This window comes from Cynoglossus semilaevis, chromosome 17, assembly GCF_000523025.1.
Source record: "Cynoglossus semilaevis isolate Cse_v1.0 chromosome 17, Cse_v1.0, whole genome shotgun sequence".
In the NCBI taxonomy this organism is placed as follows: domain Eukaryota; kingdom Metazoa; phylum Chordata; class Actinopteri; order Pleuronectiformes; family Cynoglossidae; genus Cynoglossus; species Cynoglossus semilaevis.
Window position 1 is genome coordinate 3,457,063 of NC_024323.1, and position 12,896 is coordinate 3,469,958.

The following is a 12,896-nucleotide window of genomic DNA, read 5'->3' on the forward strand; positions in this document are numbered from 1 at the left end:
ACACACACACACTCTCTCTCTCTCTCTCTCTCTCTCTCTCTCACACACACACACACACACACACACACAGACGCTCATAACTTATTTTTATAACAAATCAGCCGCGCATTGTCTTAGTTTTGGGTTCATTTTGAACACGGATACTGTTCGGTTCTCCACGCCTCAGCTCCGGGACAGATCGAGGGCAGACGGTTCTCCTTTTTCACCAAGTTGGAATCAAACTGACGCGCTATGGCATGAAGGTAAGAGGCGCAAAAGGTCGTTACTTACGGTAGAGTCTAACCGTGTTGCAACTTTCAACTTTTACAAACTCGGAAACGTAGCTGAGTCACTGTCGCACACACTCTCACATACCCACACACACTTTTACACACACTTCACCCGATCATCCCATTTGACGCAGCGCGCACAGCCACGGGCCCAGTCATCCTGCCGTGGCACAGTCAGGACATGTCAGCGAAAGAAAAAGACAGAATTCAGCGTTGGTTCTTCAAATATCTTTCATGTTCTCCAGTGAACATAGTTGACCGGGACTGTAGGCCTGTTCACTGACCTGCTTTTACTTTACTTTGTATGTGAACAGAGAGTGAAACACTGGAACTAAAACTTTACAGATACTGCCTAGAATATTTATTATTAGCCCTCCATAATAAAACAAAAGTATTTTAAAGTACTCTGGAAGTTTTCTGAATTATAAGACAATGTTTATAAACATTGCTACCTTCGTTTAGGAAATTACGTACAAACATTCTTTGGCGTTTCAATAAAAAAAAATCACAAACCAAAAGAAATACCATGGTCAAAAGAATGTGCTCTATTTATTGATACAAATCACAGGCTATTGCTGTCAGTGTGATAATATGATAATACTCCAAACCAGAGGTCCTCAAAAGGCGGGGCACAACCTCAAGAAGGACAGCATAGGTGCTGCAGGGAGGTCATGAAATCTTTACCTTACCTTACCTAACGTCTACACATTTAATTTGTTTTTAAATGCACATTTTTATATGAATTCACCTTTTGTAGCCAATGTATAAACGGCGACAGACGATGGAACACTTGTCAGGAATACACACATTAGTATTTTTCTGTGTAACCATATTTATGTATAACATGTGTATAGTATGGTCAGAGGTTCCTGCTCCATCTCTCAGTCAGTTTTGGGGACGTTCCTTGTTTCAGGTTCGAGTAAACGTATAGGAAAAGTCAATTGCAAAAATTAACTTTTTTTAATACGATGATGTGGAAATTATTATTATAATAATCATTTCACAGTTGAAGTGAACTCCATGTCATGATGAAGAGTCACCTCCAAGACTATGCTGAGGTCTGCTAACGACAAGCTAATGACAAGATGATGACAAGCAGTGGGGAGATATATACATACTGGAAGCTAGTCCCCGTGGTCAGATTAGTATTGACAGGAAAGAAGAAGTGACTAATGCTTTCATGAGCGTACACTTAGCTGGAGGATGGCTGTAACCTTTAATAATCTAGTGATGATTCAATCTTTATATTGACATCAGCACGGCTCTTGTCGGAGGAGGCGGCCATGTTGGATTTCCTGTGTTTATATTATCGTTCTATAGATAGAATAATGTCCACTATTTGTTACTGTTATCAGTAAATCCTACACCACGTTCCTTTTCTTGAGTTTAGAACCTCATGTGAGGGTGTAAGACAAAAAAATAATTTGTGCAATCTTTAGAAAACTGCCAAACCTCATCTGGCACGAAAACAACCGGAGGCATACTCGACACCAAACCACTAGCAAACTAAACAACTGTCTTTATTAGTCATTATTAATACTATGGTTTCATAAAAAATAAAGATCCGGTTCCATGTAAGAAATGCATCAGTCTGGAGGAACAATTTCCCTAGTGTGCGATCAATAGTTTAATCTAATCTAGGCTTAGCAAATACTCATTTAGATCAAGTTAATGTCTGTGTGAGTGTGAATTCATGTCAATTATTAAAGTTCCCGCTCAAAATGCGTTTTTGTCCATGAAAACGTTTTTGTCCATGAAAACGAACCAGAGTTCAGAAGGTAGCAGGGTGGAATGGGAGTGAATGGACAGAGGTGAACTTTAAACATGTGGTCATCTCCAGCTGCACATGTTTGACTCTCACTTCTCCCTGATCCATTTACAGCCCTGCTGCTGCACAAGAAGTTTCTCACACATTAACCACAGTCGGTTTCTATACAGCACACTTCCTGCAATTTTTTTCAAGTTTACTTTCTCAATTACAATACACATTTTTCATGTTTTAAATGTTTCTGCTAATGTGTCAAATATGATACTAACCTCAGTATTTATTGCTTCTTCTCAACCCAATAATCTGTTGTAGATGTCAGAAACATTACTCAGGTGGGGACAGGCTGGGTCGGTTAATCTGACTCATTCCCATGACAACATGGGACAAAGGTCATTGTCTAATGTAAACCTGTACTGTAGGGTTTGTCTTGCTGTAGTAGTGCACAGCAGAGCTCACAGGAAGTAGTTTTAAGCAAAGTGAGGACAAAAACAAAAGTTCCTGATATCCCAGTGGACAACTCTGTTGGTGTTTGGGTTGTTTAGTTACAGCTTTGTCAGTCTTCCAGTCCTGCTGCTGCTGCTGCGATGATGTAATGTGGTCAGAAAAACAGAAGAGGTGGAGCCCCGCCCATCTCTCTCTGTGTTAACACTGTGCAGTAAAGAACACACAAAAATCTATGCTGGCAGGTTGGGCTCTGAACAAATATTTGCACTTACAGGTAAGTTAGAGTAGTGTTTTTGAATACAGCGAGTGCAGTGACATGCTGGGTATTTTGTATTTTAGAGGTATAGATCAACTGCCAACAAAAATATCTCTTGAAGTCGTCAGAAAAACTAAAAATTAAACCAAATAGAGTGGTTAATTAATAGATTACCAAAAATACTGAGCAGCTATTGAGCATATAATATTTTTAAAACTACTTTGCTGCTTAAAATGTATTTAAAAAATTAAAAAAAACTTTTAAGAGGAAAGAGGAAAAAATGAAGATATTATATCATTTAAACAATTTGCATTTTTGTATCAAACAAAAAATAATGAATTGGTAACATAATTGTGTGGCTAATAGATCACTGAATACCACTGAGCAACAAAACATTACCAATATGAATGGAATTATTGGATCCCTGCAGGTGGATTAGAGGTATTGCTGTTGGTTTTAAACTTTGTTGAAGTGGAAATTTTAATGAAATAATGTGTCGACTTGTCAGCCGCCCTCTCTGGTCAATATTATTAAAACAGAACTTGATGGGCACATGTTTTTACATACTGTACTAGTATGAGTAGTTGAACTAATATGTCAAATCAGTACATAGACTTCTACTATAGGTGTAACAAAGAAAAGAGACTAATTTTCAGCAGCTGTGTTGGTTCAGATCCTTATGTTCTTCTCATCTGTGTGTTCTTATTCAACAGGAAATCTCCCGTTGGCGTGACCGAAGTTATTCGAGGGAGGAAGACTTCAACGAGTAACCACCCCGCTTCCCCTTTCCCTTAGGTGACACGGCGGGCTGGCCTGCTGATAAACTTTTTACCTCCTACCTGTAAAACACAGCGCTGCCATCATGCAGACCTCGTCATTGCGTCGGCAGATGAAAAACATGGTCAACAACTACACGGAGGCTGAGATCAAGGTCCGGGAGGCTACCTCCAATGACCACTGGGGGCCGCCCAGCTCTCTCATGTCTGAAATTGCAGACCTCACCTTCAATGTTGTAGCTTTCACCGAGGTCATGGGTATGATCTGGAAACGACTGAATGACCACGGGAAGAACTGGCGCCACGTTTATAAGGCTCTGACCCTCCTAGACTACCTGATCAAAACAGGCTCAGAACGTGTGGTCCAGGAATGTCGGGAGAACATACACTCCATTCAGACACTCAGAGACTTCCAGTACATCGACAGGGATGGGCGTGACCAGGGTATCAACGTCCGGGAGAAGTCCAAGCAGCTGGTGATTCTGCTGAGAGATGAAGAGAAGCTGAAGAAGGAAAGGAGCCAGGCCATAAAGACCAAAACCCGGATGTCAGGGGTTAGCAGTAGTGTGGGCTCACGATCCACGCCTCCTCCGTACCCGGGACGCCGGGGCTCAGCAGGAGTGCATGGAGATGATGTCAGAAGGTGCAGGGATTCGCCCTCCTCCCACCACAGTGAGTAGAATCAACTTTTACTCACCCTGACTCCACACACTTCTACACCGGTGCTAGTGTAGCTCCCAGGAATTTATTCCACAGGTCTTGGGTCTTGTCTAGTCCTGCAGAAGGTCTCCAGGCTCAGTCTGGGAGTTTAATGCAAGGTTATTAGAATATTTTACTACTTCCTCATATGAAGTGCACCTTGATTTTGCAGATTCAGGAGTAAGAGTGTACCACATTATAAGACCCAGTCTTAGTTACGGTGACATTTTAATATTTGTGAGCCGTTGGTTGAATGTGCTTGTACAGCAATATTGCTATGAGAAATTTTTAACATGTAATAACTACATAATATGCAGAATAAACAATAGTCAAGCTATTTGAATGTTTAACACTCCGCTGGTCCTGACCTTCCACTCAGCTCCTAGCTTCGTCTTCCTGGCTTTCACTGCAGCTCAGTGTTTTTTTTATATACAAATCCACCTACAAATGCTCTGGTCAGTGGCAAATAAAAGGGCAAAAAGGAGAAAATACAGACAGAGGGCAGCATTCCTGAAGATAAAGAAGCTGTTGAAGATATCAGTCAAAATAGAATTGTTTCATTTTTGTTTTGTTTGTCCTGAGGCTTGATCTGTTAAGAACTTCTTATCTCATCAATATCCATTTTTTCATGTCATGTGACCTGACACATACCAGGACTGCGCACATGACTGTTTTTGGTCAGGTGAAAAATAGATATATTGATTTACATACTGTTTCAGGTGATAACAGTGTAAATCAACCGGTCAGGTCCAAATTATTGTTAATATTTCCCATTGAAGACACGACAGACAAATTAAATCACAGTTCTTCTTGAGTAACATCTATTTTTTCACATTAACCACCACCTACGCAGTGATTTTGAAAAAGGCGTGTTTTAACCCAATGTTCTTCTCTCAGATGCAAATGTGCATTCCTTCCATTCTCCTGTGAACAGCTGTCATGTCAGCTAAACTGGATCTACAAAGGACTGGAGGCCCAGTGTCAGTGTCAGTCCAATGTCAAGCCATGTTTACTGGTGGTAATGCATTCTGTTGTTCCACTGCAGTAACTGTGGCTGGGTGGTGGTAAAACAGTAACATACAACCAATTATGTTTTCTTATATTTAAAAATTACATTTTGGCTTTTTAAATTTCCCTGTTTCAGTTGTTTCTCCGTTTGCTTTTACACATTTCTCTGTTGATTTTGTCATCTTCAGTTTAAACTTCTTTTTTCTGTATACTTTGAATAGATGTCTTACATAAATGCCTTAACTTTAGCAGTTGTTTAGTTGTCTTTGCTATTACTTTCTGTTTCCTAAACGCCCTCTAAATTCTTCTACTATTTAAAATGAAAAAAGACACAGAGAAAAGCTGTAAATGTTTCCCTAAAACAGGTATTTGTTATTCACTAAATAGACGTTGTATATATGTCCTTTAAATGTGGTCGTCAGCGTCACAGGAGGAGCTTCTGGACTGCTCCTTTTAGGAGGTGCCGCCCGTTTGTTTTGCCCACATCAGAGCTGTGGCTTCAGAGAGACTTTGGTTTATTTTGTCGTACTGGCTCATGGCTCTGTGGTCTGTGTTATGATGTAAACTCTACAAACCAGAATGCAGTGCCTGGGCAAAATGTGGCCATCTGCAACAAAGCTCTTAATCGTAATTTCAGTGACAATGCAGTACGTGCATCTCCCTGAAATACACAGAAACACTGATGCATTCACAGTAAGCAAAAATTCCGAGCAACAAAGTTCCTTTCTCTGCTGCAAGTGATTTTAAAGTCACAGAGAACAATTACGGTCTGTTGAAGATTCCAGGACACCAGTCCATGGTTGACGCGTTGGCTCTGATAGGGTCTGGGTCAGGAGGTTGGCAGCTACTAATTAATAGCAGGCTCTCCAGCTCAGATGGAGGATATTGAAGGGCAGCAAAGTGGAAATTATTGGTTTACTGTACCATTGTAGCCCCATGAACCACAGGCTGGCCAAGACCCCCCCTCCTCCTCATATCCCCCTTACTATAAAAATCTGGATGTGAATCCTACATGGAGGATTCAGGGTAATAAGGTGGGCCCCGCTCCAAGCCATCATTCCTCTTCCCTTCACCATCTCACACAGGCTCACCATTGTTCTCAGGGGAGGCAGAGTTAGGCAGACGGTGGCAGGCGATGCCAGCGATGGCCTCGAACAACAGACACAAAACGAAAAGAAATGAACATTAAACACCTTTATGTTCATCTTTTATCTTTTCAACTTTTTCGCTTTTTGACTTCAAATGAAAAGCTAAATGAATTTCCTCTATAATTCCCTTCAGCCTCCTCTTCCTCTTCTCGTCTCGCTCCAGAACTGGAGCAAGCTCGACCGGCGACCAGTGGAGAAGAGGAGCTGCAGCTGCAGCTGGCCTTGGTGATAAGCCGAGAAGAAAGTGAAAAGGTAGCTCTAATGGAGATAACACAAACACTGAGCACAAACCTTCTCTTTTATATATATCGCAGTACATTCCCCTGACAGGAAGAAGCTTCTCAGCTGTGCTGTTGGCATGTTATGTTGTGATTCTGCAGTAAAACACACACACACACACACACGGTGGTGATCTGCTCCCACCGCCAATGTATTTTTCCCAGAACCTTTACAGAAACTGATAGCATTAGCTCTGTCGCTCATGTGGTCAGTGATGGCACTTTGACCAATCAGTGTAAGCGATGCTGAAGAGTGAGAAAGACATAAGTGAAATAGTGAGAAGCCAGGCAGGATGTGTGCATTGATCCACTCTGCACTGTTCTCATGGCAAGGACAGCCATTATTTACCCTCTGGGACGGTAGCTCCTCTACCAGTCAACTACAGTTAGAACAATGGAAGGCAGAAGTCTGAAGTGCTACCCCTGTTTTCTGTGCTCGACCAAGAAAATGTCACAAATGGTAATAATGATAAAAAAAAGATTAAATGACAAAGGTGATTGTCAGGAAGTTTTCAGTCAAATCATCCAAAGGATTTTCTTTTAATATTGATCATTTCTTTGCTGTTTTGTCATCTGCTGTGAATTATCTGCTGAGAATGTTTTTGTATTGGCCTCCACTGACCAAAATACAGCTCTAAACCAGTACAGAGCCTCCTCCACACATATTCAGTAGATATGAGTCATTATAATATATGTATATTTATATAAGTAGTAAGTAAGTATAGGTCGTTGATCAGAAACAACAGACAAGTACTATCAGTGTGCAGCCTAGTGGTGTAATATTGCATTGGCTTTCAGAATATTTACTTGTGTGTGTTTAAACTTTCAACACACACTGTTCTAAAAAAGACTACATTTTAAGTAAGTAGTAATCATAAAATGGACTAGTGCCTCATGATTCACAAACGCCGACGTAGAAACACATTCCATTTTTGTGATGAACAAATTAGATGTGATTATGAGATTAAGATGAAGCTCCAAATGGTTTCCCTTCTCTTTGTCACCTGTAATCTCTGTATTCTCTCAAATTTGATTTCACCTTTTCCTTTGATTGACCCTCCTTCTAATCCTCCCCACTTGCCCCAAGCCTCCACCTCCTCCTCCTGTGGACATTGATGAACAGACCCAGCTGCAGATCGCTATGAGTCTCAGCAAAGAGGAGGCCCAGAAGGTATTATTAGTACACTGGTAGAAGGGAGGCTCCTTTCTTTACATCCATTACACTGTAGCTCTGTGCAGTAACACCTGATGGTACTGATCAGACTTTGTGCTTTTGGAAAACACCACTCACTTTCCCTATTCCCTAAGTTTTAACCAACAGCCTCGCTCAGTCACTCACTGTAAACAACCTGTGGACACACACACGGCTTTTCCCAGAGACTAATCAGTCATGGCTCCAACCTTTTGCTTTACTAATCACTAGATCTCTCATCCTGGTCCAGTAACAGGAGATCTCAGCCGCTCTGACTGCCTCTGGTGTGGTGTCACTGGAGGGTAAAGGGTTTCTGGCCCCTTTGCTCTACTTGGGACACTTGTAGAGCTGCATGTTGTACAATGCTGTTACTGTATATAACGGTTATGTCCATCCTTATTAACTGAACTCTGCCCTGGGTTAACACCTTCACAGCCAGTCCAACGTGCGCCTGTTGCTCTGGATATGGATGAAGAAACCCAGCTCCAGTTGGCTCTGAACCTGAGCAAGGAGGAGCACCAGCAGGTAGGTTAGCCTGGGTGTCATCAGGAAGACACTTCACACATGTCTTGTTTTTACTCTAGGGTTGAAAGAGGTACAGCTGCATTTTCTATGAAATTGCTTTATGGAACACAAAACAGAAATGTGGAGAGTAGTACTCCACCACGACCCCCTTTTTTTCTGTCACCACTGCAGCACAATAGAACTGCTCTGTCAGAGCTGCAGTTGACTGGGGAATTTTCTGGTCGGTGCCCATTATAAACCTGTTTGTCTGGCTCTTATCCTCCTATTTGTTGTACTATTTACTTTTACCAAGGAGTCTCAATAAAATCCCTCTTACAATGAAGACCTAATCCTGATAGTAGGAGCAAAAAAACCATCAGCTGAAATATAAAGTGCATCTTATAATAACCGATGTCTACCAATTTTTGACTTGACCTGGTAACCAGAGCAGAGGTGACTGGTGAATTAAAACACGACAGGAAGTAGTCCACAGGTCTATGGGATCATACCACTATATAAGAAATGTTTGGTATGTACAGTATTTGTTTTTGTTTGCAGCTGCTCCTCCCCTGATACGGTAGATAATAATTAAGTAAACGCAATGCACTTTGGTGCAAAAGTACAAATTATATTGTGTTAGTGGCTAGTAAGATGGAATCTAAGCTACAGAGTTCTGGAATCTTTCATGCATTTCTTATACCTTGTTTAACAAAAGAAGTAATTTAAAAATAGCATTTGCTTTCCCTTCAAATATTTTCTTTTCTATGTCTCATTTATAAAATATGAAAACATACAAAGAACTGTTGAACCTCTGGGTCCATAAAGAAATCATAACTAGTAAGTGAGCTGAGTTTGGACATAGAATGAAGCTGATGTCATTTGGCAGCTGCTCCAGGATTACTGTGCAGATATAAAAAATACCAATACAAGCTGGTGTACTTCTGTCATTTCCTCGTAAACCGTATGTGAAAATATGTAAATTCTGCTCAAAATCTGTTCCCAACGGCAACCATGTGACTGTATCTGTTGACAGGAGCAACTCAGTCGCCAAGGAGATGAGTCAATGCTCCTGAAAGCCTTGGAAGAGAGCAAACGCGAGATGCAAGCTAAAGGCGGGGTAGGAAATATTCAGCTGTGGAATATCTGAATGGGTGGTGAGGAAATACAAGCCACACTCTGTTTACAGGCTGTAACTGCCCTTAGGATAAAAAAATAAAATCCATTTTATTTGTTTATAATACGATGATATCGGTTGACATAGTTATGAGGTCAGACTTGGATGTAGCAGCTTTACACTTGGGAGGAAATGGGAAAAGTTCCAGGCCTAGTTTGCACCAACTGGGACTTCATAGCTAGTTGACATGAGTATCATCCTGAAATATATAAACACAAAAATGATTTTTTTTTCTCCTTTGTGTTGCATGTTGACAGACTTCCTTCATGGACCTGGTAGATGTTTTTGCAGTGCCCGCAGAAGTACCCCCTCCAGAGCATCACTGGGGTAATGCTTCACACCAGGCAGTAGGGGGTGTCACACATCCGTGGGACTCAATAGGTGAGTTTGAACTTGGCTTTTTATGTAGGCTTATACATTACATACAATGAAAATTGGTCATGGAATATTCTTAAACAAATTCAAGAATTTGTGTAGTCCATTCAGTTTGAGTTATACAGGAAGTCATTTACAAATATGGACTTGATAAGTGCAAAATTAGCGTAAAACGTCAAAACTGTTAGCCCCCTGATGTTCAAGGTGACTTAAAAACTTCAGGTAGGGTTTCCTTTTCTTCTTTGTATTTTCTTGTGAAAACCCTAACCGTTTGCCTAGCTAAAATCGTGGGCTGCTCTATAACATTAACATTCACAGAGGAGGTAATTTTTCCAAATATTACATTGAAATGCGTTTGTGTTTTTAAATGTACCAGTTCAACAGCCTGAGGTTCATTTCTAAGAACTTCTCATATTCTTCTTTCTTTCTTTTCTCAGTAGCAGTTGCTCTGTATCTTTTGGCTTATATTTAGATTTGACAAAACCATGAGTGTGAAAATACCAAAATGTGTGTTGTACTCTGCTCTGGTTCATATAGATATGTCTGTATGAATCTGAATATACGTGTGTATATATATATATATATACATATATATACAGTATATACATATACTAACTTATATAAAACAACATTTTCTCTTTGTTTTTGATGAAGGTAGCACAAGAGATGACGTCGCATGGATGGCGCCCCCACCCTCCAGGAGCCCTCCACCACCTTGGGAGCCCCCAACTGATCCTTGGGATGGGCCGCCAAACAATGCCCCTGGTGCCTCGGAACACGTGTGGTCTCTGTCAAACACAGGTGATGGGGAGTTTAGGCACACAACTAAAATCCTCTAATATTCAAATATTATATTGTGATTCGTTGTTATTGTAGCCTTTTCGAGAGTCGATCCATTCTTGGATCAATCAGACAGGACAGCACTGCAGGGAGCTGCCAAAGAACATTTTCCTCGAACTGGAAGTCCCTCGGGTAAATCCAGATCCAAAGTTTATTGTCCCACAGTGGTGCTGTGAGTCTGATGAACACTGATCATCAGAGTCTCTGTGATTCTCCTGTTAGATGGGGATTTCTTTGATGAAGCCATGGATGGAGGACAGATGAATGTCAACGGCAGAGGAGAAGGCAGTCCGGAGCTCTTTGACCTATCAGGTCTTGGGGAAAGCCTTGAAGATCCCAGCCCTCGAAAATGTCGAACACCAGAGTCCTTTTTGGGTCCGACAGCTGCGTCCCTGGTGAACCTGGACAGCTTGATCCCACCAAATGCCCAGGCCAAGACCACTAACCCCTTTTTATTAGGTATGGTAATTATTAGGTTGGCTTTTCATATTAACCTATGAAAAATTTCTAGTCACCATGACGACGTCATCATTAAGTCCGGTACAAACACAAATTACACTTTGTCTCTTTAAAGACGTACTAAATGTACATGTCAAATATTTTCAAACTACATTTATATTGTAGGTGTCTGGGGTACAGTACAGTGTGTGTGAATGTAATGAAGAGCATTTTAAGACCAAGAGTTCCTTTCACAGTGGAAATAAACAGCAATGTGGTTCAGGAATCTGAGAAATGCCTTCACCCTCACAGGATTGAGCAAAGTTGGTTAAATAGCAGCCAAACTAAATTTCTAAGAAACCCTCAAAAGAGAGAGACGACTGAAATAAGCAAAAGAGACAGCAAATGGTCTGAAGATTAATGGGCAAAGATTTCAGAGAGTGTCCAGCTTTGGGTTTCCTGACTTTTATCTATCTATCTAATCTATCTTATCTACAGAACCATTTACCTTCTCCAATTTTCTGTAAAGAGGCAACACTTATGCACACAGTACTTTCCTTGATCATGTCTAGTAGCTGGATGTTGTTAAAATTTAAACTGGGTCGACCTCCAAACTATTTATGAGCAGCATGTTCCAAGAGGAAGTCAGAGAATACTGGATAATTCATCCCATGTCCTCCACATTCAGTGCAGGCGCTGCCACCTGGCAGAAGATCCAGATCCAAAATGCAAACTTAACTGTTTTAAAAACAATTTAGTCCCTTCTTATGTCAGCATTCTATAAAGCAGATGTAGCAGTAGACACAAAGCAAGGTGTGCACATGCAGCAAACTGTATACTGCACACAAAGCAATATGTGAAATATTGGCAGTTTATGATGGCCTGTCGTTTATTTTGTTAATATTTTATTATGCTGTTAATTTTGTTTTTGTCTATTTTATTTATGACTTTGACAGATGTCACAATTATTTCAGTTGGATTATTTATTTCTATGGTCAACTGGACATTAAAAATATTTGTATTTTAATGGGTTTCTCTGCATTAGGCCCAAAACACAAACCATAGTAAATATTTACATGTTGTTTGTTTTCTAGGTCCAGGTCTCGGTCCGAGCACAGCTTCAACAACAAACCCATTCCAGACTGAGCAGCCCAAACTAACTCTGAATCAAATGGCCTCCACCTCGGCCACTTTGGCCCCTCTCAACACTTCCCTTCCTTACAGCGCCTCCGTGCCACTGTCCATGAGCCACCAGCCGGCCAGTCTTCCACTGTCACTGACTCACCCCACCCAGCCGGGTCTGGACCTGCCAGTCCACCTCCCTGAACCTTTGCTGCCCTTCTCTTCAGGCATCACTCAAGGATCACAGACTGCACAGGATAATGCCAACCCTTTCTTATGACCTAGTAAACAGGATTCTTTTTTACCAATTAGGTTATGCTTAAAAAACCAATGTTCTATCTTTAACCACCGATCATATCATACGCCAGGGATTTCTATAACCCCCCGGCCCCCATTCTTAATAGTGTTTTATAACATGGTTGATACTGGTTCATAACCAGTATCTTTAATTGATGTAAGATGATTCTCTTCTTCACTGGTGTTCTGTAATGAAATCTGTAACAGGGTAAAGGAAAACCGGAATAAAAGCACAGTTATATGTATCTTCTCTGCACAGCCGTAAACCCCCCCCCCCCCCCCCACCACACACACTTACTGTCACCATC

The 12,896-nt window shown here is 41.1% G+C and overlaps 1 protein-coding gene across 6 annotated transcripts; it reads left to right on the forward strand.

Annotated features, from left to right (window-relative positions):
- The first annotated feature begins 46 nt into the window (after positions 1-46).
- epn3a (epsin 3a) lies at positions 47-12,833 on the forward strand. Of its 6 annotated transcripts, none has more exons than XM_008329393.3 (11): positions 49-242; positions 3,451-4,185; positions 6,502-6,620; positions 7,734-7,817; positions 8,274-8,363; positions 9,376-9,459; positions 9,774-9,897; positions 10,546-10,692; positions 10,768-10,863; positions 10,954-11,190; positions 12,264-12,833. In XM_008329393.3, exons 2-11 carry the CDS (start codon positions 3,600-3,602, stop codon positions 12,569-12,571), a joined length of 1,875 nt encoding a protein of 624 aa, XP_008327615.1. In that variant the 5' UTR covers positions 49-242; positions 3,451-3,599; the 3' UTR covers positions 12,572-12,833. The 6 variants fall into 6 exon arrangements, with proteins under 6 accessions (XP_008327619.1, XP_008327615.1, XP_024919968.1 ...); XM_008329394.3 differs by having other exon boundaries at positions 50-242; positions 6,532-6,620; XM_008329397.3 differs by lacking the exon at positions 9,376-9,459 and having other exon boundaries at positions 47-242.
- Positions 12,834-12,896: the final 63 nt, after the last annotated feature.

Bases quoted from the DNA above. Each gene is read 5' to 3' on its own strand.
- epn3a (XM_008329393.3), top strand. From the start codon at position 3,600: ATGCAGACCTCGTCATTGCGTCGGCAGATGAAAAACATGGTCAACAAC. The intron at 7,818-8,273 runs GTATTATTAGTA...ACACCTTCACAG, and splicing joins GCAAAGAGGAGGCCCAGAAG to CCAGTCCAACGTGCGCCTGT. The intron at 8,364-9,375 runs GTAGGTTAGCCT...ATCTGTTGACAG, and splicing joins GCAAGGAGGAGCACCAGCAG to GAGCAACTCAGTCGCCAAGG.